This window comes from Pseudonaja textilis, chromosome 3 (genome assembly GCF_049901715.1).
Source record: "Pseudonaja textilis isolate UNSWEBS1 chromosome 3, rPseTex1.2, whole genome shotgun sequence".
In the NCBI taxonomy this organism is placed as follows: domain Eukaryota; kingdom Metazoa; phylum Chordata; class Lepidosauria; order Squamata; family Elapidae; genus Pseudonaja; species Pseudonaja textilis.
Window position 1 is genome coordinate 170,173,871 of NC_141992.1, and position 22,603 is coordinate 170,196,473.

Sequence of the window (22,603 nt, forward strand, 5' to 3'; positions counted from 1 at the left end):
CACTACTGGGCGCTGGAAGGTGATGATGTCAAAGGGGTGGGGATTCATATGTGAGCCTCCGATGGGTGGGGTGCCAGCGACCCCTTAAAATGAGGGGGAGGGGAAGCGCACCGAGCCTTTCGGGACGAAAGTTTGAGGGGCCAAAAACTCCTGCTAAGCGCGGGCGAGGCTGCGTCGTCCGGCGGGCGTGACGCGGACGCGCAATAAAACCTGACACTCGCCAGCTGTTCGGGCTCCTCCTCGCCCCCTCCTTCGCCTTCCCCCTCCCCCTCCCCTCCCCCGCGGCGTCGGCCGCTATTGCCGCCCCAGTGCATTGTGGGCGCAATCCGTTGTTCATTTGCCATTCGACCTGGGCCGGGGCCTGGTGGGTCGGAAGGGCTGCTGCTGGTTGAGCCGGATCTATTGTAGGGGAAGCGCTCGAGGAGGAGGCGACGACGGAGGCGGCCGTGCCAGCGACGCAAGCTGGAGCGCGGGGATAAGATTTTGTTCTTGCAGCCGTTAAAAGCGCTTTCAAGCGGCCCGGCGAACTGACTGACTGAAACTGCCTGGCCGGGTGGGTGCTTCGGTTGGTTAGCCGCTTTTTCTGCCTCCCCTTTTCCCCCAGAGCGATCAGGGGTGGGGTGGGGGTGGGGGGGCAGCAGAGACACAGTTGGGCCGGAGCGGGAGGAGGAGGGGAGCGCGAGGGAGGGAGACAGGCGGGCGGGGGCGCGCGGTCGCCCGCCATGTTCGCCGAGATGAACCGCAGGACCTTGGCGTTCCGGGGGGGAGGCCTGGTCAGCTCCGCCACCGCCGCCACCGCCGGAGGAGGGGGCAGCGGCGGCGGCCCGACAGCTAACGGCAGCAGCGGGAGTGGGGGCAGCAGTGGCCAGGGCGAGGCCTGGGTCCGTCAGGAAGCCGAGCAGTTGAACGGCCAGGGGGTGGAGGAGGAAGTGGAGCTAGAGACCGTGGAGCTGGAGGTGGCCGAGGAGGAGGCCGCGGACAGTGCCGGAAAGGAGCTCTCGCCGACCCCTCCTTCGGGCTCGGCGAGCACTGCTCCATCCGTCGCTGCCCCGGTCGGCCCCATGTACGCCGAGAGGAATCGTCGGACCTTGGCCTTCCGTGGCGGGGGCTTGGTGGCGGCCGCAAACAATGGCTGCGACGGGGCGGGCTGGTCGCGGCGGCCGTTGAACGGGCGGGGTGGCGGCGGCGGCGGCGGGGAGGAGGAGGAGCTGGAGTTGGAGGGGCTGCTGGAAGGGAAGGAGCTGGTGCAGGACGGGGGGTCGCTGAGCGACAGCAGCGAGGACGAGGAAGACGGCGAGGGGGGCAGCCTGGGTGATGGCAGCGGCGCAGAGGGCGGCAGCTGCAGCAGCAGCAGGCGGTCTGGGGGGGACGAGGCGGAGGTCAACAGCGTAGGCGCGGGGGAGGGGGAGAGTATCCAACACTTCCCGCTGGCCACCCGGCCCAAGTCCCTCCTGCAGAAGCTGCACGTCTCCTTCCAGAGCTGCTGGCTTAAGGAGTTCCCCTGGCTACAGTACTGTCAGAAGACGGGACTGGTGTCCTGTGCTTGGTGCACGGCTGCCGGCCCTACCGCCTCTTCTACAGACGGCAGCAGCAGCAGCAGCAACAAGAACAACAGCAGCAGCAGCAGCGGGGGTCACGACGATCTCTGCAAGGGTACCCGCAATTATAAACGTGCCCTATTTCTCAGGCATCATCTGTCAGCTGAGCATCGCCTCAATGAGCCAGTCACTGCTGAGCATGTAAGTTGAATTGGGGCAGGGGGGAGGCAGACAAAGGTGGTCTATTGGGCAGGGGTGGTAAGGGAAAGCAATCGTCTTGCTTGCCCTCCTTTCCTCTGAACCTCCTCAGGCAGCCTGCCTTGTATGAGTTACTTTAAAGGGTTTCTAAAGCCTTGCCTGAGTTTGAGGGCATTTTATAATCCTGATTCATGTTCTCCCCCTAATAAGGAACTCTCTGATTTTAAGGAAACTTAATTGATAATTTTGACTGAATGTTGAAGGGGTGGCATGTAACAGTTTTGAGATTCAATAGTTGTTACCTTTAGTGTTTCTTAATGCAGTTACTTACATTGATTGTGGGCGTACAAGTCTAGGTAGGCAGAAGTATCTAATTGGTTTGTATAATGTATGTGAATGTAAGGTCTAAATATCGTACTCCCTGTATTTGGCACTGTATGTGATGCAAACCATCCTTTTTGCCCATTTAAGTGCCACATTCAAATAATACAGTAAGGTTTATTCAGAATGGGAAAAAATCTATAAATGTAGTGACATCAATCTTTCAAAAATCTTGAGAGTTCTTGAGAAATGCACTATACTCCCAAGTAAAATTGTTTTTGGAGGGGAAACTTTGAACCTATCTGTAACTCTTCAAAGCATCAGTGTTTTTCTGGCATTAGACTTTTAAAGAGGTGCAGACAAGGTGTTCTGTTCTCACTCTATTTACTCATGTATATTTTTTTAGAATTGAACTGGCACATTATGTACCCCTATTTTGTAATTCTTGATACTTTTGAAAGTGCTGAAATTTCTGTTACTAAGAATGCTAAGTGTTTTTATATTCCACTTGGAGTCACTGGAGGAAAGGCAAAATAAAAATCTAAAAATAATGTGATAAAAGTTGCTACATTTCAAATAACTGAAAACATTTAGTTTAATAAACTTTTGAAGGTGAATAAATTGAAAGATGATATTACAGCAAGAAATATGTGAATGTAGACTTTGCATTCAGCATTTGAATATTGAACAACTAGAACATTTTGAATTTATAGTCAATCAACCAAGTACCCAGATATAAATGTGAGCTGGCCTATATAGGATGTCTTAACCTAATGTTATCCAAAGAAACATAACTTTGGGGATCTAAAGTTGGTTTCTTTGTATCTAAACTGAGCATTCTGCCCTAATGGACGCTAGATTTGTTCTAAAGTTGTATAGATGATCCATTTAAGTTCCAATAACTTAGGTGGTTCTTGTCATTATTTTCATTATCCCTTCTTATATTTTGTTATAATTATTTCTTTTAAGTTTCCAAATAATGTCCAAAATATTTACCATGGTGATTGAGGGTCCCTTTTGTTTCTGAGTATGTTGCAGACATGCCAGAGTGAAAATACTTCTTTAAAAAAACTAAAAAAGCTCTTTCTTAAATTGTGTTTTGCCTGCTTAATAACTACATCAGTTATATGGTATCTATAATTAATCTTCATATATTATACAAAGATTAATTAAAGATACCAAATACTATTTAAAAACATTTTCATACAAACTAAAAACAGTGTCAATATTTAAATTCTGTTTGCCCACCCGGTAAAGTGTCAGTGCAATCTAAAATACCTTCAGAATATTTCAAGTGATTTCCTTTATTTATTAAAAAAAAATGGTAAAACATTAAAAAATAGAAAACACATGTTGACAGGAAGACTAGGAGAAATCATGTAAATCGGGTTCCCCAGTTTGGTGCTGGATTACAATTGTTGTCACTTTTAAGTAGTGAAAACACTATTATTCAGTACTATATTAATATTGTTTGATATTGCTGATCATTTAATAAATACTTTTTTCAATAGGAAGTTTATCCAAACTAATGATTTAAGTAACCTTTCTTGCTGATTTAAATTTATTCACTTGTTAGCATTAAGTTCTCATGATTCACTGTACTATATTAATGCCTCCTCATTCCTTGTCAGAGACAGCCAACTGCAATCATATGAATTGCTGCTGTTCTCTCAGCCTATCCCATTTTCTCCAAGACTAATTGTATCTTAGATGTATGCTGTGGGTATTGCTGAGAGGTACTGAAGAAGGATGAGAGGATAGTTCAGGTTTTATTTCCTTAGAATTGTGTTTCTCAGCCTTAGTAACTTTACGATGTATGGATTTCAATTCCCAGTATTCTGGAAATTTTTGGAGTTGAAGTCCAACACACTGTAAAGTTGCCAGAGATGAGAAGCACTGCCTTAGAAAGATGGGAAGACTGGTGGTGAAGTGTGATTTACTTCAGATTAAGAAGGAGAGCAAGCAATTATCTATTGCCCTGAACTTTACAAAATATTTCTCAACGCAGTCTAATACACATTTGTTATTGTACTGTATTTAGAATCCAAAGAAAATATGTTCTGTTTTGCCATATTCTCACATTAATCCATACAATGTCAGATGCAAAATTAAGATTGCTATGAATAAGGTTGAGGTTCAGTAAGCATGGATTTTGTGGGCTTTAACAGCCAACTGAAAACTTGTGGATTTCCTGGTGTGAAACTATTTTCATTGGTTGTATCCAACTTTTTAACTATTTTAGTTGAAACCTGTTTCTCAAATTACAAATTACACTTTATAGGTCCCTTAGCATGTAATACTTCTCTGTATTTCATTAGTGCCTGCATTTATATTAACATCATTTTTTTTAAATTGCAGTATAAGAGTTGATAAGAAATACTATATATGGTAGTTGAAGAAGCTGTCCTAACTTTCATACTCGTAACTGAGACATATAGGGACTTGTGATGGAAGCAACCTTGAATTATGTGTAAAAGTATCATTGATAATATAAAATTATTATATAATCTGTGTTATATTTAGGTTGTATCCTTAAAAGATTTTCTGATAAAAGACTACATGAATATCCTAAAAAATGCATTTTCTCCAAAGATTAAATATGTGATTGTAGATTTTTTGGGGGTGGGTGGGTGGGTGGGTTGGGGGGGGGCTGTACAAAATGGTTGAAACTACTTTGGTTTTGTAAAGATTCCTTATATTCTTTATTCCTTAATATATTAATGTTGAACACATTTGAGGAAGATGAATGTGTGGGATATATTTTAAATAGGCACAAGAAAATGATCTCATTCTTCAGTTTAAGGTTCCTTAAAATAGATGTAGGGTATAAGTCTTCAATCTTAGGGCTTGTATCTGAAAATCAGGTTAGGGATTAGATTGTTAAGCTAATTGAAATCCTCCTATTTGTACTTCTCGGATATCAGACATCTTGAAGGAACAGTGTCTTCACTATAAAACCAGGATGTATGTAACTAAATAGCAGATAGTTACAGACTTTCCTTCATATTTATGTCATGCATGATTATGTAGAAATCTGGAATAAATATGCTATTTTCAGGAAAATAGCTTCTGGATTATCAGAATTTTAAAAAAGTTGGTTCCTATGGAATGGATAATAATGCCTGATACTTCTAACACTTTTTACCAAAAATGGTATATATTAGTTACTGGGATTGAATGAGCTCTTTGATTAATGATAGATACTGATATTGTGTTTTGATATATCAGGTACCAGATAAAATAGTAGGGTTTTTCTTCTAAAGGTTGTATCCTTTACACTGTCTAGAAGTTATGAATTTAGTACTAAAATATCTTGAAGGTCCCAATTTGAAGAATAGAAAATTATGTTTTCGCTACAAATGCTGAGTTTTATTCCTCACTAGGCTATTTGGAAGTTTAAATGGAGGATAGCAAAAACAAAAGGGAAACATAATATATAATTGTCATAATAAACAGCAGTAGGGAATAGATGTACTAAGACAGCATAACATTAGTTCAACCCAGAACAGAAATTAATTTTGATATTAGGAGGAGGAATCGTCAATCCATTATCCCATATGGTATTGATACAGTAAAAGAAAAAAATTGCTTTGGTGCCCTCAAAAATGCAGTTGGTACAACCACAAATGAATTTTGTTTCTAATATTAACTAAATACTATTACTCTTGTACACAGATATGCAAGTTTATTTTGTCCTAGATGATTAAGTCTTTATAGTAATGACACTGTGGTCTTAATTTAGAGGTTTTTTTAAGGATATTCAAGCTGATCTTAACTTCTAGTCATTGCATTAATACAGTGTCTTAGTAATTATTACTATGTTTGTCACCGCTTTCTTCTGGAATGTTTTTTTTAATAATTTTCAGTGAGCACCAATATTTCAGGGAATAAACCTTAATCTTGTTCAATGTTAATTAACCAATTGTCAATGCAAATGTGTAATATGCATCACATATTGCGCATCATAGGGCTGTGCATTCAGATGCATTACTGTTGACATAGCATTGGTCAGGAACACCTTAAAGCAGCTGCAGTTTTTCCTGGTTTCACAGCCACCCTCTGCAACTGACATGCAACCTGTAAGGCATTTCTGTTGACAGTTGCTGCATGAGCACTGATGCACATGCCAAATTGCATTTTGCCTTTTGAATCTGAATTATTGCTTGTCTTACTGCCATATTCCGCATCACCTGTATCTTCTAGATCAAGATCAGGGATGGTCTGTCTTACTGTGATTACAATAAAGTTAACATGGGATTTCTAATCTATGAACAAATGTTTTATGTATTTATTTACTTAATCAATTTGTATGGCCACCCAGCTCAACAAGTGACTCTGGGAAAATCATTAAATAGAATTGCCAGCAATAACAAAAGCATATACTGTACAAAAATAACAAAAGGTATATAAGTCTTAAGTGGTAAGTGCTATATACAGCAGCTGAGGAAGATTCCTTCACTAAGAAGGCACTTTTATAAATTAGCAAATTTACCAGTGAGCTATTTGAGGGGAAATAAATTAACCCATATAAGCAGTTTCTCAAGGTAGTAACTTCTTATGCAAAAGGAACTTTGGAGCCCAGTCAAAGCAGAATTTTATTTGCTGAGCTATTAGATGTACTCCAATTATCAACATTCTATAGTATGGCGAGCTAGTACGAAAACATGGCAATTGTACTATTGTTCAGTTCCTGGCCTTACAGTATACCTGTATATTAGTATCAAAAGAGGGATACCTACCTTTATGTTAAAATGTATAAAAAGAATTTTGAACTGTAGTACAATAGGAGTTGAATGTCTAAGGAGCTTGTTTAAAAGGACATTAAAAAATATTGCTTGTATTAGTAGGACTAGTTTTCAAAATATAAGAAGCAAAAATTCCATGTTTTGTTCAATTCTGGAAATCACATATTAAAAAGGTTCAGACAAACTTAACCAATGCAAAGGATAATGACGACGGTTAGCAAACCGGAAAGTAAGAATATAATTGAGGTAACTTTAAGGTTTAATTTTAAAAAAAGATATTAGGTATTAAGTAGCCACCAAATACTTAAAAGAGGTGTGGCTTGGAAAGAGACAAAAACTAGGAGAAAAGAGGCAAGGCACAGATTGTGGCTAATTTATATTTTAAAATCATATATATTTCTCTAGAGTAGGTAGTCTTATTCATTGTGATGTTTCAGCAAGGACATAGTGATATATTTTTAAATAGCAAATTGCACAAGGGCATTTATTCTTATATGGCAATGAAATTGCAGTTATATTCCAGTTAATAGACGTTTTAATGGCACTGAGAAATTGAATATCTTTTGTGATGTAATTGAATATCCTTTGAACATACAGGTAGTCTTTGACTTACAACACTTTGCTTAGTGACCATGCTTTTCAAAAGCACTTGAAAAAGTCACAACCATTTTTCACACTTACAAACATTGCAGCATCCCCATGATCATGTGATTTACATTCAGATGCTAACTGACTCATATTTATGAAGGTTGTAGTGTTTTCTGGGGTCATGTAATCAACTTTTGCAGCCTTCTGACCAGCAAAGTCAATGAGGAAACCAGGTTCACTTAACTGTGTTACTAAGTTAACAACTGCAGTGATTCACTTAACAACTGTGGTAAGAAAAGTCATAAAATGGGGCAAAACTCACTTAACAAATTTCTCATTTAGCAACATAAATTAGGGGCTCAATTGTGATTGTAAGTTGAGGATTATATTTGGTGTGTGATAAAATTAATTTCAGAGCATGCTTTGTTGAACTGAAAATATATGGCAGTGGACTAAACTATAAAATATTATAAATAAAGCCACAATATTTTAGAATTGGTTTGTTTAATCCTAAAAGTATTATTTAGAATGTAAAACCAGTCAAGCCTCAATTCAAATCTATAATCTTAATTCCTCCCTCTTTTATTTACAGGAATCTGAATTAATATCAGAATTGGCTGAGAGAGATTGTGATTATAATATTAGGCCAAATGAGAACTCTTACTGCTATCAACTACTGCAAGAATTAAATGAGCAAAGGAAAAAGGGCATTCTCTGTGATGTCAATATTGTGGTGAGTGGAAGAGTCTTCAGAGCTCACAAAAATATTCTGGTTGCTGGCAGCCGTTTCTTCAAGACTCTGTATTGCTTTACAAACAAAGAAAATCGTAACCAAACCACTGTTACCTATTTAGATGTTGTTGCTGTTCAAGGCTTCTCTGTTATCTTGGACTTTCTATACTCTGGTAACCTTGTGCTTACAAGCCAGAATGCAATTGAAGTTATGTCAGTGGCCAGCTACCTTCAGATGACAGAGGTTGTGCAATCCTGTCGTAATTTTATCAAAGATGCCTTAAATATAAGCATAAAATCAGAAGCCCCAGAAGCTGTAGTTGTGGATTATAATAGAAGATCGGTGAGTAGAGACGGGTTATCTTCAAGGGATCAGAAAGTTGCTAGTTTTTGGGCTACAAGAAATCTAACTAACTTGGCAAGCAACATAAAAACTGAAAATGATGGCTACTGCATTGATGAAAGCCAGTCTGAAAACTACCAAATTAATGATTGGGTCCAGGACAGCTCACCTGAAATGGCTGAAAATGAATCTCAAGGTGAAGGAAAGGTCTTTGTGTGGAATGATATGAGTTCACAGGGACAATCGCTTCAAGAACCTGGAAAAACAAGAAGGAAAAACCCAGGTGCAAAAAGATTTGTTTACAATATACCACCCAGTAATGATGAGCCGTTAGAAGACTGCTCAGCTACTCAAACTTCAGTACAATATCCAGAAGAAGATCTGCAGTTTATCAAAGAAGAAGTAGCAGGTAAATGCTGGCATGATGGATATCAAACATCATAATTAATTAAAGCAATAAAAAGTTATTTTTTCAAAGTTTCAGATGCTAACATTTTTAATATTCTGAAATACAAAAGCATCCTTTTCTCTTGTAACTTTGAAATCATTGAGTCATTTACATATAGATCATAGAATCTTTAAATGAACATATAGAATAAATCTTAGGTGTGAATATTGATGCTAGGCAATATTGGTTTTACTGCAGAATTACAAAAACTATACTATAGAAAGAAAGATGGAGCTAAAGTTCGCACATTTATACTAAAATGGCTAAACTTACTTTCCAAAACAGTTTCTTTGTAATAATGTTTAGAATTGGAATTCCTTTTAGAAGTTTATACAGTCATTCTAAATATTCTAAACCTCCAATTTTGAACTATTAACATATTTTACAACAGGCATATATGATAACACTGCTTTTGACAGTTCATTTCAATATGTATATGTATGCATGTATGTACTTCTTTTGAACCTCTGAATTGCTCAGATCTGGTTTCTATCTACAGGATATAAGAGTGCTTTGTTAGGAGCATCAATAGTCAGTTGGGTAAATGAAAAGTGTATAGCATTTGAAATCAGATCCTAATTCTAATAGTTTGGTAAAGTAAAATATATGACACACAGAATTATATTTTGGACTATTTATAAATTCATAAGTGTATGCTTTTAGCTAAAACAGAACCAATGTTAAGAGTATATTACACTATCTGTGAAGGTATTTAAACATCTTAATATAATTAGCTGAGAAAAACGAAACAAAACAAATCTAGAAATATATTTAAAAAGTTAATGGTAGAAACTACTAAGGTACATTGAATTCAGCAACAATTTTTCCTCTATCGTATGCATTTTCTTAGAGAATATAGGATTTTTTCTTAAAATTCAATGTTTTTCCTATATTACCATCATTATGAGTGCAGTGGTTAGAATGCAGTATAGCAGCCTGACTGTCAACTGCCAGGAATTCGATCCTGACTAGCTCAAGGTTGACTCAGCCTCCCATCCTTCTCAGGTCGGTAAAATGAGGGCCCAGATTGTCTAAGTGCTATTATCTCATAATTAAAAGAACTACTTGTTATATTGCCTATTGAGCAAAAGTTAATTGAAGAATTCAATATACCATGAGTAATTTGTTAGAGTTAATCCTTGACTTACAACCACAGTTTGGACTGGAAGCGAAACAATGCAGTTGTAGCGTGTTGCATCATTTGACTGTATCACCTGCACTCCCAATTGCCTTAATAACCCAACAGGAACTTAACATAACTTAACAGGTGATTAAACGGTGAGAGGTGGAAGTCCCAGGTGAAGAAAGGTGCTTTGTGGGTTTGGGAAGAGCCTGAGAGGGTTGGTGCAGTGCACATAAGGGGGACTATGGTATGGCACTAGGTCAGGAAAGCTGGCATAACAATATGCTGTTGATCAGGAGCTTCTTGGTGTGCTGTAGCTTTGGGAATATAACATTTTTGCAGCTACAGCATGTCTGTAGCCCTTTTGTGCTGCATTGTTGGGCCAGGCTGGGTGCAGTGTAAAGGTAGTTTCCGGCACTTCATGGCCTTTAGAGCTGCAAAAAGCTAAAAGCCATAGATCTGTGGTATACTACTAAGTCCCTTTGTGTTTTGCAAAACCTGGCCCAGTCTGGCCAAAGGTACAGTACACAACTCTGGAACTTTTTGCAGTCCCAGAGTTACAGGGTGCCAGGAAGTCATTTTGCACGATGGAGCTCAGCAACACTATACAAAGGCACTGCACTCTGGGAAGCCCCAGTTCAATCACCCCTGTCACCCTATACATCAGTGACACTTGCCACTTGTGTAGCCCACGGACCCCTGCTATACCCCACTCCAGCTGACTTTGCCATCTTCTTGCTCCTATTGCTGACAATGTGTGCCAGCACTGGCCCTTTGTGATATAGCTGCTGCCATACTTGGCGGGAAAACTGCTTGGGAAGAAAACCTTGTGCAGCCAGAAACTGCCTCACAAATGGCATAGATGTGGAGAGTAGGTGGGTGGGAGGGAGTTGAAGTGCCCCCGCCCCTTGCAGTTGTAAATGCTTGCAGCTCAAGTGCCCAAATTTTGATTACATGATTATTGGTTCATTTATTCAGTGCTATCATAACTTCAAACAATGCTGAACAATGGCCCTAAGTTCAGGACTACCTGTATAAAACAGTAGTATAGTTGTGCTTTGCTTCTTCCTGTCTTAGAATTAAGCCAGGAAGGAAAAGGCATCAATGAACACAGCTATGCTTCATCCCAGAATGTTTCCATACATTGTAAATATTCCTGACCAAAATATATGAAGTTGCTGGGGGAGGGGGCTTTATACTGAAAATGAAAAAAAGTTGAATTCATTGAGGTAAGTTTTAACGAAACAATGTAGTGTTACTTGTTTAGGAATCCTTTCACTGCTTGTCCAGTTAAAAGTTAATTGTACAATAAACGTACAAAGAAATTAAATATTCGACACCAAAGTTAAGTTTCCAACAACTGCATCAGCTCCTTTTGTCCTTCTTTGTACCCTCCTTTTATTTCCTAATATTAGCCTCTTTAAACCCAGTATAATTTTCTTGCTTCTGTTGTCTGGAACCAATATATACCATCTCTACATGAATTAATTAATCTTGTTGAGCTGCCCTATTAACAGCAACACCCAAGCAACCTCCTCTGGGCTTGAAAGCTAAGGAAGGCAGGACTTGGTCATTATTTTTAAATTAGATCTGTAGAGAATACTAGTAATATACTATTGTTTAGACTGGAGAATAAAAAAAAAAGTAAGACAGTAGTATAGGTATTTCTCAACTTACAATCAGTTGCTTACTGACCATTCAGAGTTACGATAAAGCTGAAAAAGGGGACTTACGACCCAGTTCATGACTATATTTCACAACTGTTTTGCAAAAAACCAGCCCTTTGGTTTTCAGCAAAACCAGGCCCATAGCGACCTATCGGTTTTCTTACACAGCACTTGCTTTATAATTGCTGCAAAATGTTTGTAAAATCAGGCAAGTTTTATTATGGTCATAACTTGAGCATTACTTGTAATGGCAAATCACTTACTGTTGGACATGAAGTCACTTACTCCAACTTGAAAGAAATTTTATATTTCTATTAAAGGCAGAGGAGATACAGTTGTAATGATTATTGGGAGAGATGTTTTAATCAAATCGTACTAAATTGCTATGCTTTAGGGAAATCAAGCCAATGCTTTTTCCTTTTCTTCCTTCTTTTTATTGCCAGAGTGAGATATTTAGAGAATAAGATGCCTATAGAAAATAAGAGGAAGATCAATATACATTCTTCATTCACTCATTACAGACTCCACTAGTTCATTAGTTGGATGGGTTTCATTAGTAATGATAGGTTTCCAGGTTTTCATTCCTGTGACCTACTCTGAGTACAAGTGCCAATAACATTTAAAAGAATGTTGGAAATAGATTACAACTTCTCTCTCTTTGCCAAATAGGTCATATAACACATTTGCCCAGATAACTAGTCCCTGACTGTTTCTGGGTAGACATTCAAATTAAATGACTTGTTTACTTTAGCCATGATTGCAAAGTTAATATTTTAATTAATTTCTATTAATGTGTAATAATTGGAAGAAAAATAAATTAGATAAACTAAAGCTTGAGATTTAGGCTGTAGTCTATTCTGTTATGTTAAATTCGGTGAGAGTTAGTATATTGTAATGTGAAAATGTTTTGCCTTTTTTGCTCTCTGCATTTGGCATATTTTTACCTTTAATATCTTTACTGAATATTATTTGAGCTTCATACGTGTCCTATTTATGAAGAAATTTTGAGTGGACGAGTAAATTCTAAAGTGTGTTTGTTTCCTTTTTCATACATAAAGTTATTCAATATGAGAAAAGTAATTCCTCCATTTCAGGTAGCTCAGTTAACTTCGGATCAGCTATATGAGAACTGATTTGAACCTTTTAAAGCAGGGGTGTCAAACTCGATTTCATTGAGGGCCCCATAAGGGTTGTACTTGACCTTGGGGGCTGAGGTGGGTGTGGCCAGGATAGGCATGGACATCTTGACCACTTCTGTTAGCGCCTGTGGCGGCCCAAGCACTCTGCCAGTGAAAATGGACTCCTGAGCTCTGTTTTCTGCTGGGATGGCCTCCTGCAATCCTCTACCAGCAAAAACGGAGCTTGGGAGGGCTGCGTTTTTCTGGCAGAGGCAATTTCTGGCCAGTCCTTCGCTATTTCTAGGGCAGCCCCATGAGCCAGATCTAAGTACCCTGCAGGCTGGATCTGGCTCCTGGCCCTTGAGTTTGACACCTGTTTCCAAGTGTTAGTCGATGCGTGAATTATCTAAATTCAAGGTAAATTATCTAAAAACGAGGTAACATTTTTGCTTAGCTATTGCTTAGCCATTTTCAAATTTATTTATTGTAATGTACTAAGCTTTCTAACAGTCCAGTAGTCAACATTGGACTTTGCATTTAAAGTTTTCACAAAAGAATGTTGGAAGCAATTATTTACTACAGTAATTTATTTTGGTGTACATCTTGAGACTTACATGAGAGTTAGGGGACATTTTATAGGAAACATTTCTCTATTTTAAAAGAAATTAATAGTATTGATTTTAAAGTAGGAAGCAGCACTGGTAAATTTGAATGATTTTGAAATACAGCTTTTCAATACAATTGCTTGTAATATCTAGCTCAAGACATTCTTAGGAGGCACTAATTTTAGTATATAGCACATAGAACCAGATAATAGTCAAGTTAACTACTACTCAAATTACTACTCATACTCAAATGAACTCAGGTCACATAATTTTGTAGAGCAAGGGTGTCAAACATGTGGCCCGTGGCCCGGATGTGTCACGTGCTGGCCATACCCAGCCCTGGTTTAGCGAAGGGGAGGAAAGTCGTGATACGTCATGTGATGACAATGTGATGCCGTGAGTTTTACACCCCTGTTGTAGAGTATTTTGCATCCCAAAGATGTAAAGTTAATGCATAAAGCATATACAAGGTTTGATGTACCACTTTTGAACCTTGAATCTCAATATGCTTAGGTAAAATCCTCATAGGGCTAGGTTACTTGTGGGAATGCCTATGTTTTTTTATATACAATATATGGGTGTTTATTTGCATTAATATGACTTTTGTATGGATCTTATAATGTATATTTTTTTAAAAAAAATCTCTCATAACAGGTACCTCAAATGATTTCAAGTTTGGAATGTTTCCTAGTATCACCAATGATTTCAAGTTTGGGTTACTACAGGGGACTTCAAATGATTTCAAGTATGGATTGCTACCTGAATCCTGGCCAAAAGAAAACTGGGAAAATGGTGAGCAAATCTATTAACTTCTGTTCAAGCTTTATATATTCTATTCATACAAGAGTAATACAATTGTACTGTATCAAAAGTGAACACCATTTTCTGAAAAATTTAAAACTGCGTAGAAAGAATCTGCAATGGTAATGATAAGCAAGATATCTATTGTTGAATAATAACTTGCAGGTCCACAGACCATAAGAATTTTGAAGGTCCTGGCATATGTTTCCCTTCTAGTAAAGATTTCTTATGAGGGAATAAGCAACTTGAAAAAAAAGCTTTCCTAGTCTGTCTTTACAGATTTCCCAAAATTTGGAGGATCTAATCATATGTGTGGCCTTACCTTCATTCAATCATATAATTTAAAAATGTACTTAACCACTGCTAAATTAAAAAATGTGCTTTTTGAATTTCTGGCACAATTAAAAAAAGTTTTGAAACTTTGGTACAATTCAAGTATATGAATGGCAAACAAATTTCTTGTTGTGTAAATCACTTTTTTCAGTGCCATTTTTAATTTTGAATGGTCACTAAATAAACATATGTAAATCGAGGACTACTTGCATTAGCATTCTGGAAAGCCTTGAACAGAAATATTTCTAAAAATCTTCCTCTACAAATTAGGGGATTGCAGAAATCACTCTGTCTAGGACATACTTCTGTTTGCATTAGACAATTTTCAATTTGTATACTTTATGTTGTTTATTTGATAATTACCTAAACACTTTTAAGCCACTGAAACACTATATGCAATTGTCACCGATCTTTTCTGATGACCTTAAAAATGGATGAATTAAAGACTGGAAAAATTTGCAGAAAGTACCATGTATATGATATTGTTATGTAGGCTGTTACTAAACAGTTGGAAATCACACTTTTGCTAACCTGTTCCGATCATGTGGTAAATTGCTGTTATGTTCTATTTAATCTTGGTCTCACAGAAGTCAAGTAATTTAACGCCTTAAAAATGAAGGTGAATGAACTAGTTATAAGTAAAACATACAAGGTATGTGGATGAAATAAATTTGGGTGTTACAGCTATGCAGAGATTTGCTTTGTACTAAATGGCAATGTACACACACACGTATATATACATACACAAACATATTATGTTGTTACATCATGTTTTGAAAAATACTTTTATTAACTTATTAAATCATTTCTGTTTGAATCTTTAGGTGATTCTTCTCTAATCATGAATAAATTGAAGTGTCCACACTGTAACTATGTAGCCAAATATAGAAGAACACTAAAGAGACATTTGCTCATTCATACAGGAGTGAGGTCTTTCAGCTGTGATATTTGTGGAAAACTGTTTACTCGTAGAGAACATGTAAAAAGACATTCCTTGGTATGTAACATCTACAATTTGCTACAATAAAACTTAATATTTGAATTACTCTGGTATATCATAGAATTAACCTGCTAACTGATGTCACATTTGTGCAATTTACAATTAAAGTGTTTAAATAAGTAGCTTGCTTCAAACTACAGCATTCTCTGTGGTAATATTTGGAATTATATTGTCCTATTGGACAAACAAACATCTATAATTGGATAATGGTGAGAAGTTCTTTGAAGTTGGGCTCCAGCACGAGTCCGAAAGCTTGGAAGACTAAACTTCTGGTCCTGGTGACTGACCCAGATTGGATCCTATAAAATATGTTTAAACATTCAAAATTAATAAATTGGATAATTAATAAAAATGTGTCCGTTTTTTTTGTAAATAGTGCAAAAATAGAAATACTTCTCTGATTCATTATTCAGCAAGGCTACTATTGTAGATAAACTAAATATATGAATAGAGATCTGCTTTTGCTCTGGTTGAACCAGTAACCTGATTTAGATGAATAGGTAGGTACAGTCTTGCTCAGATTTTGTTTCAGTAGGCATAAATACAAACCTGCATCTCAGCTATTCTCTCATGCTCTGATTCAGTAACGAGAATACAGCATGGGATTTTTGCACCTTACAGTGTGTACTTGGTAATTCAAAAGCCAAAAAAGTTGGTTTCAAGTTTATTTCCTTTTAATCCCAAGAGCTGTAAGAAATTTAAGATTAGCGTTCCTTGTTAATGGCTGGCTGAATGTCTGTTTTAGGAAGTAATATTGTTGAGACATATCAGTAATATTTAATTTTGATACTAGGTTTTAAATTGCCTCCTACAATATTTTATAATTCAACTCACTAAGGAACTGGGGCAGAAATAAGAGCTTAAAAATATAACAAGAACTAAGTAACAAGCTTGTATTTTTTCACTGTTTGTGAAGTGCAAAATTTTGATATGGGTGTAGGGGATCCCATTTGTATATTAAAATCTTAGTTTGGATTAATTACAAAGCCTAAATCATTTTTAATAAATTATGTTAAAACTGTTGATGTAATAATTCTATAATCTTTTATTCAGGTTCACAAAAAGGATAAAAAGTACAAATGTATGGTGTGCAAGAAGATTTTCATGCTAGCAGCCAGCGTTGGAATAAGACATGGATCTCGGCGTTACGGTGTTTGTGTTGACTGTGCAGACAAATCTCAGCCAGGAGCGCAAGAGGGAGTCGACCCGGTACAGGACACCGATTTTCCTAGAGATGAAGAGTTTGAAGAAAATGAAGTAGGGGAAGCTGATGAAGAGCTACCTGATGATATAGAAGAACAGAATGACCAGACTCGGTGGGATGAATCTGGGGAAGTCTGTGTGCCTTTAGAAGACTGAGGGGATTTGATCTTATAGATGCTTTATTTTGACGTCATGCAGACTGACCATGTTGAATTTTTGGACTGAAGGCTTGGAAAAAATATGGTACAGGCTGGATGAAAGTTATGTTGCTGTGAAAATTATAGGGTTAAAGCCTTATAGCAAAAAAAGGATTATTAATTTTTTAAAGATATTTGCACAGGGCTGTACAGCATACAGTCATTTGGTTGAATTATATAGAGTCCTCACACCTACAGTCAATTATCAAAGTAAAATGTATTTTTATTATTTATAGGATATTACTATTTGGGTCCTAATCTGGCATAGTACTTAACTATGCCTGTGTTAATCATTCATGTCTCTTAACATGGGTGAAACAAATTGCAATTTTTGGAGATGGCTCCCTTGATTCCAATCATAGTTTTTGAACAAAAGTGGCTAGTCTGGCATAGTGGCTTGCGTTTCCTAAAAGGAGGCTTTACCTCACCTCTCTTGCCATTGCCCTTCCCCCAATAGTTTAAATATCCAGCTTCTGGATGACATGAATCTGTGTCACTTAATTTTGTCAGGATATGGTAGCTGACAAGTCCTGGAAACCTAATCACTGATATTTAATTTCCTAAGTTACTAGGTTTCAGTACTTCTGAGTTTGCAAAATGCTACAGCTCTTTCACCAAATGTTAATAATGATTTAAAACTGCAAGGAAGATTGTGATTGGAATGAAAGAAATTTCTCCTTGTCACTTAAAGAACTTTATGTTAGACACTTTTTGGCGTGGCTGCCCATATTTTAATTTATGTTTTTGTTAGCACTATTTTATTGGCTATTACTTTTATTCACTACTGTATACCTCAATCCATCACAAAGCTTAGAGTCCTAGAATTTGAAAAGGAGTGTAATTGATATTTTTTTATTTTAATAGTCCAGCCCAATTTGTCTGCTTTTGTCTAGTTTTTGTTATGTGAAAAATTAGACATAAGGCTGTCTATTTTTTGTGCCCCTTTGCTTTTCATTAAAGTAAACACAAACTGAATCTTTGCTTCTCTCCTATTTTGGGGGTTCTTTTATATACCAAACAAACTACGTTTAACTTGGCAGCTTAATTTGCTGGAACTTCTTTTTTTTAAAAAAGAAAATTGTTAGTATAATTACTGGAGCTATTTATCCCCAATGCTCTTTGCTTCTGTTTTGGGATGAGACCTTGAAACTTGAATTTTTGTAGCCATAAATCTTTTCTAAACTTGTTATATTGTACCAATGATTTCAGGCCTTTTTTTCTGAGGGAAGGGAGGGTATTGCACCTTTTTTATGCTTAGAATTCAGCTTCATCTAGCCTGAATGCACGTGAGCTACCTGAAGTTTAGACACTGCATTCAATATATTACTATGTCACAGTGAATAAATATGCACAGCATTTATCATAATACATAGCTAGGCCAGTGTGACAGTACTGTATTATAAGTTGAGGGTCACCATATTTGAGTTTATTAACTTTAAAATGAGTATATTTTCCTATTTTATATCTGCGAACTAAATTATGGTAGTTGTGTGGTAAACTTAATTGCTTTGACAGATAGAATCTTAATGGTGCTCCATCTGTTCAAAGTTTATATATATAAAATATATATATATAAAATATATTTAAAGAGACAGCTTTATTATCCCTTATTTCAATACAACAATGGATTAATGTTAGACACTGTTTCTGCTGGATGAAACAGAGACTGAATCATATGGGTATTAAATTGTATAATCTTTTCTATCCAAATACATCATTGGTAGATTCCACATCACTGTAAACCTAACAGATAAGTAGTTCTTGGGTTTTGTTTTTAAGAACTGAAAACATCTTATTCTCTTCTAGACTGAAATGAGTTATGTGTAATTCTGTTGGGGTCCAAAGTAGAAAATAGTGGGGAAACATAATATGAATGGGAAGTATTTTAAACGTTAAGTAAATGTTCTGCTCTGTGAATATGTAAGTTATAGTATAAAGATTTCTTCCATCCCATTTATTCCCCATAAAATAGTTTACAATTGATCTACCTATCTTGTCCGAAAATCACCTAAATCTGCTTTATTATAACATACTATTCACTTAATGCTTAAACTGGACCTGGCTTTCCATTCTTAATGTATTTTACTTACTCTCTTGAAACCGAATCTCCTTTTGCTACTTAAATCATTTGTGTATATCTGGTAAATTATGACCAAATCTGTTGTTAGATTAAATGCAGTAAATTGAAATATACACTTGGTACACTACAGAATTGTTGTGATTTGTTCGGGTTATCTTTTTAAAAAAATATGGAGACATATTCAGGATTTTTTGTTGGCTTTGGATAAATTATTGTGCATTTTGCATCTCTAGTAAGGATTTTTTTAAAGTTACATCTTAAGTGTGGCGTTTTGGCTATTCCTTTAACAAAACATAAGCATTATCAAAATTACTTTCTCAAGGAAAACTGTTGAATTTAAACAACTGATACCCCATGGTAGTTGTCTCTACATTGATCTTTTTATTGGTTATGACTAATTGGAAGAAAAATATTGGTAATTTATATTTTGGAAAAAGTTCTTTATAAACCAGAGATTAAAAATAAGTTATTGTTGAATCCTAACTTCCACGTCAATCCTCAAATTGGCTTAGATTTCTGGGGGTTACATTCTGCATTGCTATTAAAAACCAATCCATCTAGTATCTTTGTTGACGCTGGATTTGGACTATTGCTACTATTAAGCAATTTTTCAAAATAGCTTCAGGCAAGTAGCATGTTTATTTAAGCAAGCTTTATTTCCTAAATACACTGTTATGGTATGAAAATGTACATAACTAAAGCAAAATATAGTAATTTAAAAATTTACGTGTGAATATATGAAGCATAATAAAAAAATAAAGTCCATAGTTTAAAATTTATTTACTGAATACAATTTAAGAAACTGCAAGAAAAAATGTAGATGGTACCTCTTCAGTCTCCCTCTCCTAAGGATATGTGCCTTAGTTTAGCTCTGGACTTTGTTTATAGCTTTATAAAAATGGCATTATGCTTTGCTTAGACTGGCTACTAGCCTTAAAATCACAAATTTGCTTACCCACTTATTTTTTTCAATCAAATTAGTTTATATAAGCCCCTTTGAATCTCAGTTTTCCTTTATACATGTCTGCAGGGCTTTATAACATTTTAAAATATATTAAATACTTTTTGTAAATGTGTATTGTTTTAGCACCTAATAGAGCATGGTATGCTTCAATTTATGCAGAAGTATACAATAAAATCCACCAGCTCTGTCTAACTGGATATGGACGCTGCTAAATATTGTTAAATTGAACATTCTGAATCATGGATCACTATCTTTTTTTTGAAAAATTGTGTTTTGTCTGCCAGAATAACCTGGGAACTCTTAATATGCATCCCAAACAGCAGTCTTAATTTCTATACTCTTGTCTAGATTTTGACATATTCATAATCATGTATGTTTTGTTCATTAGCAGATAGATCAAGTAGAACTGCTAAAAGGAGTAGTACGGTTAGGCAATTAATTAGGGCCGGGGCAGGGAGAGCTTCAGTCGTAGCAACTTGCCAAATGAACAGAAATGTAAAGCCCAATGATTTAATATAAACCCTTTCTCAGCTTGATAGTTCATGCATTTGTGTGCACAAAAGATCAGCTGAAACCACCTGTGAAGAAAAACAGGAAACAGGAGAAGATCTATGAAGCAGCCAAACAGAATATTTAGCATGATATAGTCCTGCTTGCAAAGTTGTGGGAATTGAAGTGCCCTGCCAAATTATTTGCATGGCTATGCTAAGTAATAGATTCTCTACTGAATTGATGCTATAGAAAGAATTGTGTAAAATACATAGAACAGTAAGTGGCACTAAGCTCTTCTCTTCATACTGCTGTCCATAAACAAAAGGCTTAGATTTCCCCTCTTTATAAATGGGTTAATTTGGACTCAATGTCTGCTGAATTCAGATGGCACTAACCATTAGAGATATCGTGAAGAGTTGATGAATCTGATCCTTTATAGGAAGAAGAATATCGAAAGACTTCTGACTTTTAAAAAAGGTAATTTATTTTCTCTTTGGTTGATCATGAAAACATTGCACAGATTTGTTGTATGCTGAACATAATCATGTTGAAAATACCATGCAAGCCCTATTTTTTCACTGGTACTAACACTGGATAATTTCTTTTAATATTTGTATCTATACAAATGCTTAAAATGTTTTCTAAAGCAAAAAAACTAGTTTATCTTCAAATATTTCTGTAAGATTTTTTAAAAAAATAGTACCATGTATAAAATACAACTTCCCGATTTAAAGAAACTTTTCAAAGAAATGATATTATATATGGGAAAAATTAATTACTTTTCAGCTTATTAGTTCATTAAACTACAGTTTGTTGTTAATATATTGGAGATCACTCTTCCTTCTGAGGAATAGAGGCCATATTAACTTCAGATTTCAAGTTGTTGAGATCACACGACAAGCTATAAACATGGTCATGCAGAAAACTGATTTCCTTGTGGTTTTCAGCAATCTGTAATAGGAAAAAATGTTAATTCTGAATATTGCAATAATTGTACTAAAATTAATCTATTTTGAATTATATATGTAATTCTGAGATATCTGACACAGTGACCTGGTTTCAGCAAAATACAATGTACTGTAGAAGCTCAGAAAAATAAATGTTTTTTTCAGGAGCACCTACACACTCCTTCAATAGTACCTGAAGAAATCAGCATTTTGAAGAAATATTTGAAAACAAATTTCTAGCTGCATAATTTTCTCATGTCTAACATTAAGGTCCATAAGTAGGGACAGAAATATGAAAAAGGGTTCTAGGAACAGAAATCAGGAATGGCTGCTAAAAATGGGAAATGCTACTTTTGTCTGAGTAACAGCATGACATTCAGATTCTGCTCTTGTTTCACTCTGCCTTCATCAGGTCCATTTGGAATACTGCATCCAGTGCTGGACCCCACACTCTGAAGAGATAGGCAAATTCTTGGGAGAGTTACCAAAATGGCTTAGAATTAAATCTTACACGGAACCTGGATGTGTTTAACTTGTAAAATAGAATACTGCAACAAGACAGAATAATCTTTAGCTATCTGAAGTATTGTTACATAAAGAAGGGAGTGGACTTGTTCTCTTCTACTGGATCCAATTACTTGGACATTTTTAGATTAGACTTCATTTATTAGCTTTAAATTCCAGTTTAGGAACTCTTTGCTAAGAGTTGTCAGCTGAAGTACATTCAGCTGAAGTACATCTGAAGTACATTTCATTCAGTGCAAGTCTTCAAACAGGTTGAATAGCCAATTCTAAATTCTGTAATGGATCTAGTACAGCACAAAAAGATGGAATAGACCGTTCCTGTCCTTTTCTGAAAGTTTGGTTGGATCCTTAACAATTTTTATCATGATATATGCTTTCAGAGGTTATAGTACTATTTACTGAATTTTATGTACCAAGATTTTAGTCCAAAAACCTTGTCATAATACTTAACTGCTATAAGGGTTTTTGAAGCCAAGTCCTAGAATTTGCTGCTATAGTTGTTAGAGGTTTACAAAATTGGAAAAAAAGATGGAACTTTCTTATTGTGAAATGGAGTTATCTATTCTTCCAAAACATTTAATAAAAGCATTTCTTAAGAATAGTGGGGGTGGGACCCCCACAAAACAGCGGACCCC

General features: G+C 36.5%; 2 protein-coding genes across 3 annotated transcripts in view; one reads left to right on the forward strand and one right to left on the reverse strand.

Moving 5' to 3' along the window:
• Positions 1 to 86: 86 nt before the first annotated feature.
• On the forward strand, positions 87 to 19,172 carry ZBTB10 (zinc finger and BTB domain containing 10). Its single transcript, XM_026706035.2, has 5 exons — positions 87 to 1,739; positions 7,983 to 8,874; positions 14,081 to 14,218; positions 15,385 to 15,557; positions 16,614 to 19,172. The coding sequence occupies exons 1-5, from the start codon at positions 723 to 725 to the stop codon at positions 16,917 to 16,919; spliced, it is 2,526 nt and encodes an 841-aa protein (XP_026561820.2). The 5' UTR covers positions 87 to 722; the 3' UTR covers positions 16,920 to 19,172.
• LOC113439951 (uncharacterized) overlaps positions 18,922 to 22,603 on the reverse strand; it is a 19,301-nt gene continuing 15,619 nt past the window's right edge. For both annotated transcript variants that reach the window (XM_087931447.1, XM_087931449.1), the window contains one exon: positions 18,922 to 21,447. In XM_087931447.1, coding sequence (XP_087787573.1) covers positions 21,328 to 21,447 — 120 coding nt within the window. In that variant the 3' untranslated portion in view covers positions 18,922 to 21,327. The remainder of the gene's footprint in view (positions 21,448 to 22,603) is intronic.

Bases quoted from the DNA above. Each gene is read 5' to 3' on its own strand.
- ZBTB10 (XM_026706035.2), top strand. From the start codon at position 723: ATGTTCGCCGAGATGAACCGCAGGACCTTGGCGTTCCGGGGGGGAGGC. The intron at 14,219-15,384 runs GTGAGCAAATCT...TTGAATCTTTAG, and splicing joins AAAAGAAAACTGGGAAAATG to GTGATTCTTCTCTAATCATG. The intron at 15,558-16,613 runs GTATGTAACATC...TCTTTTATTCAG, and splicing joins ATGTAAAAAGACATTCCTTG to GTTCACAAAAAGGATAAAAA.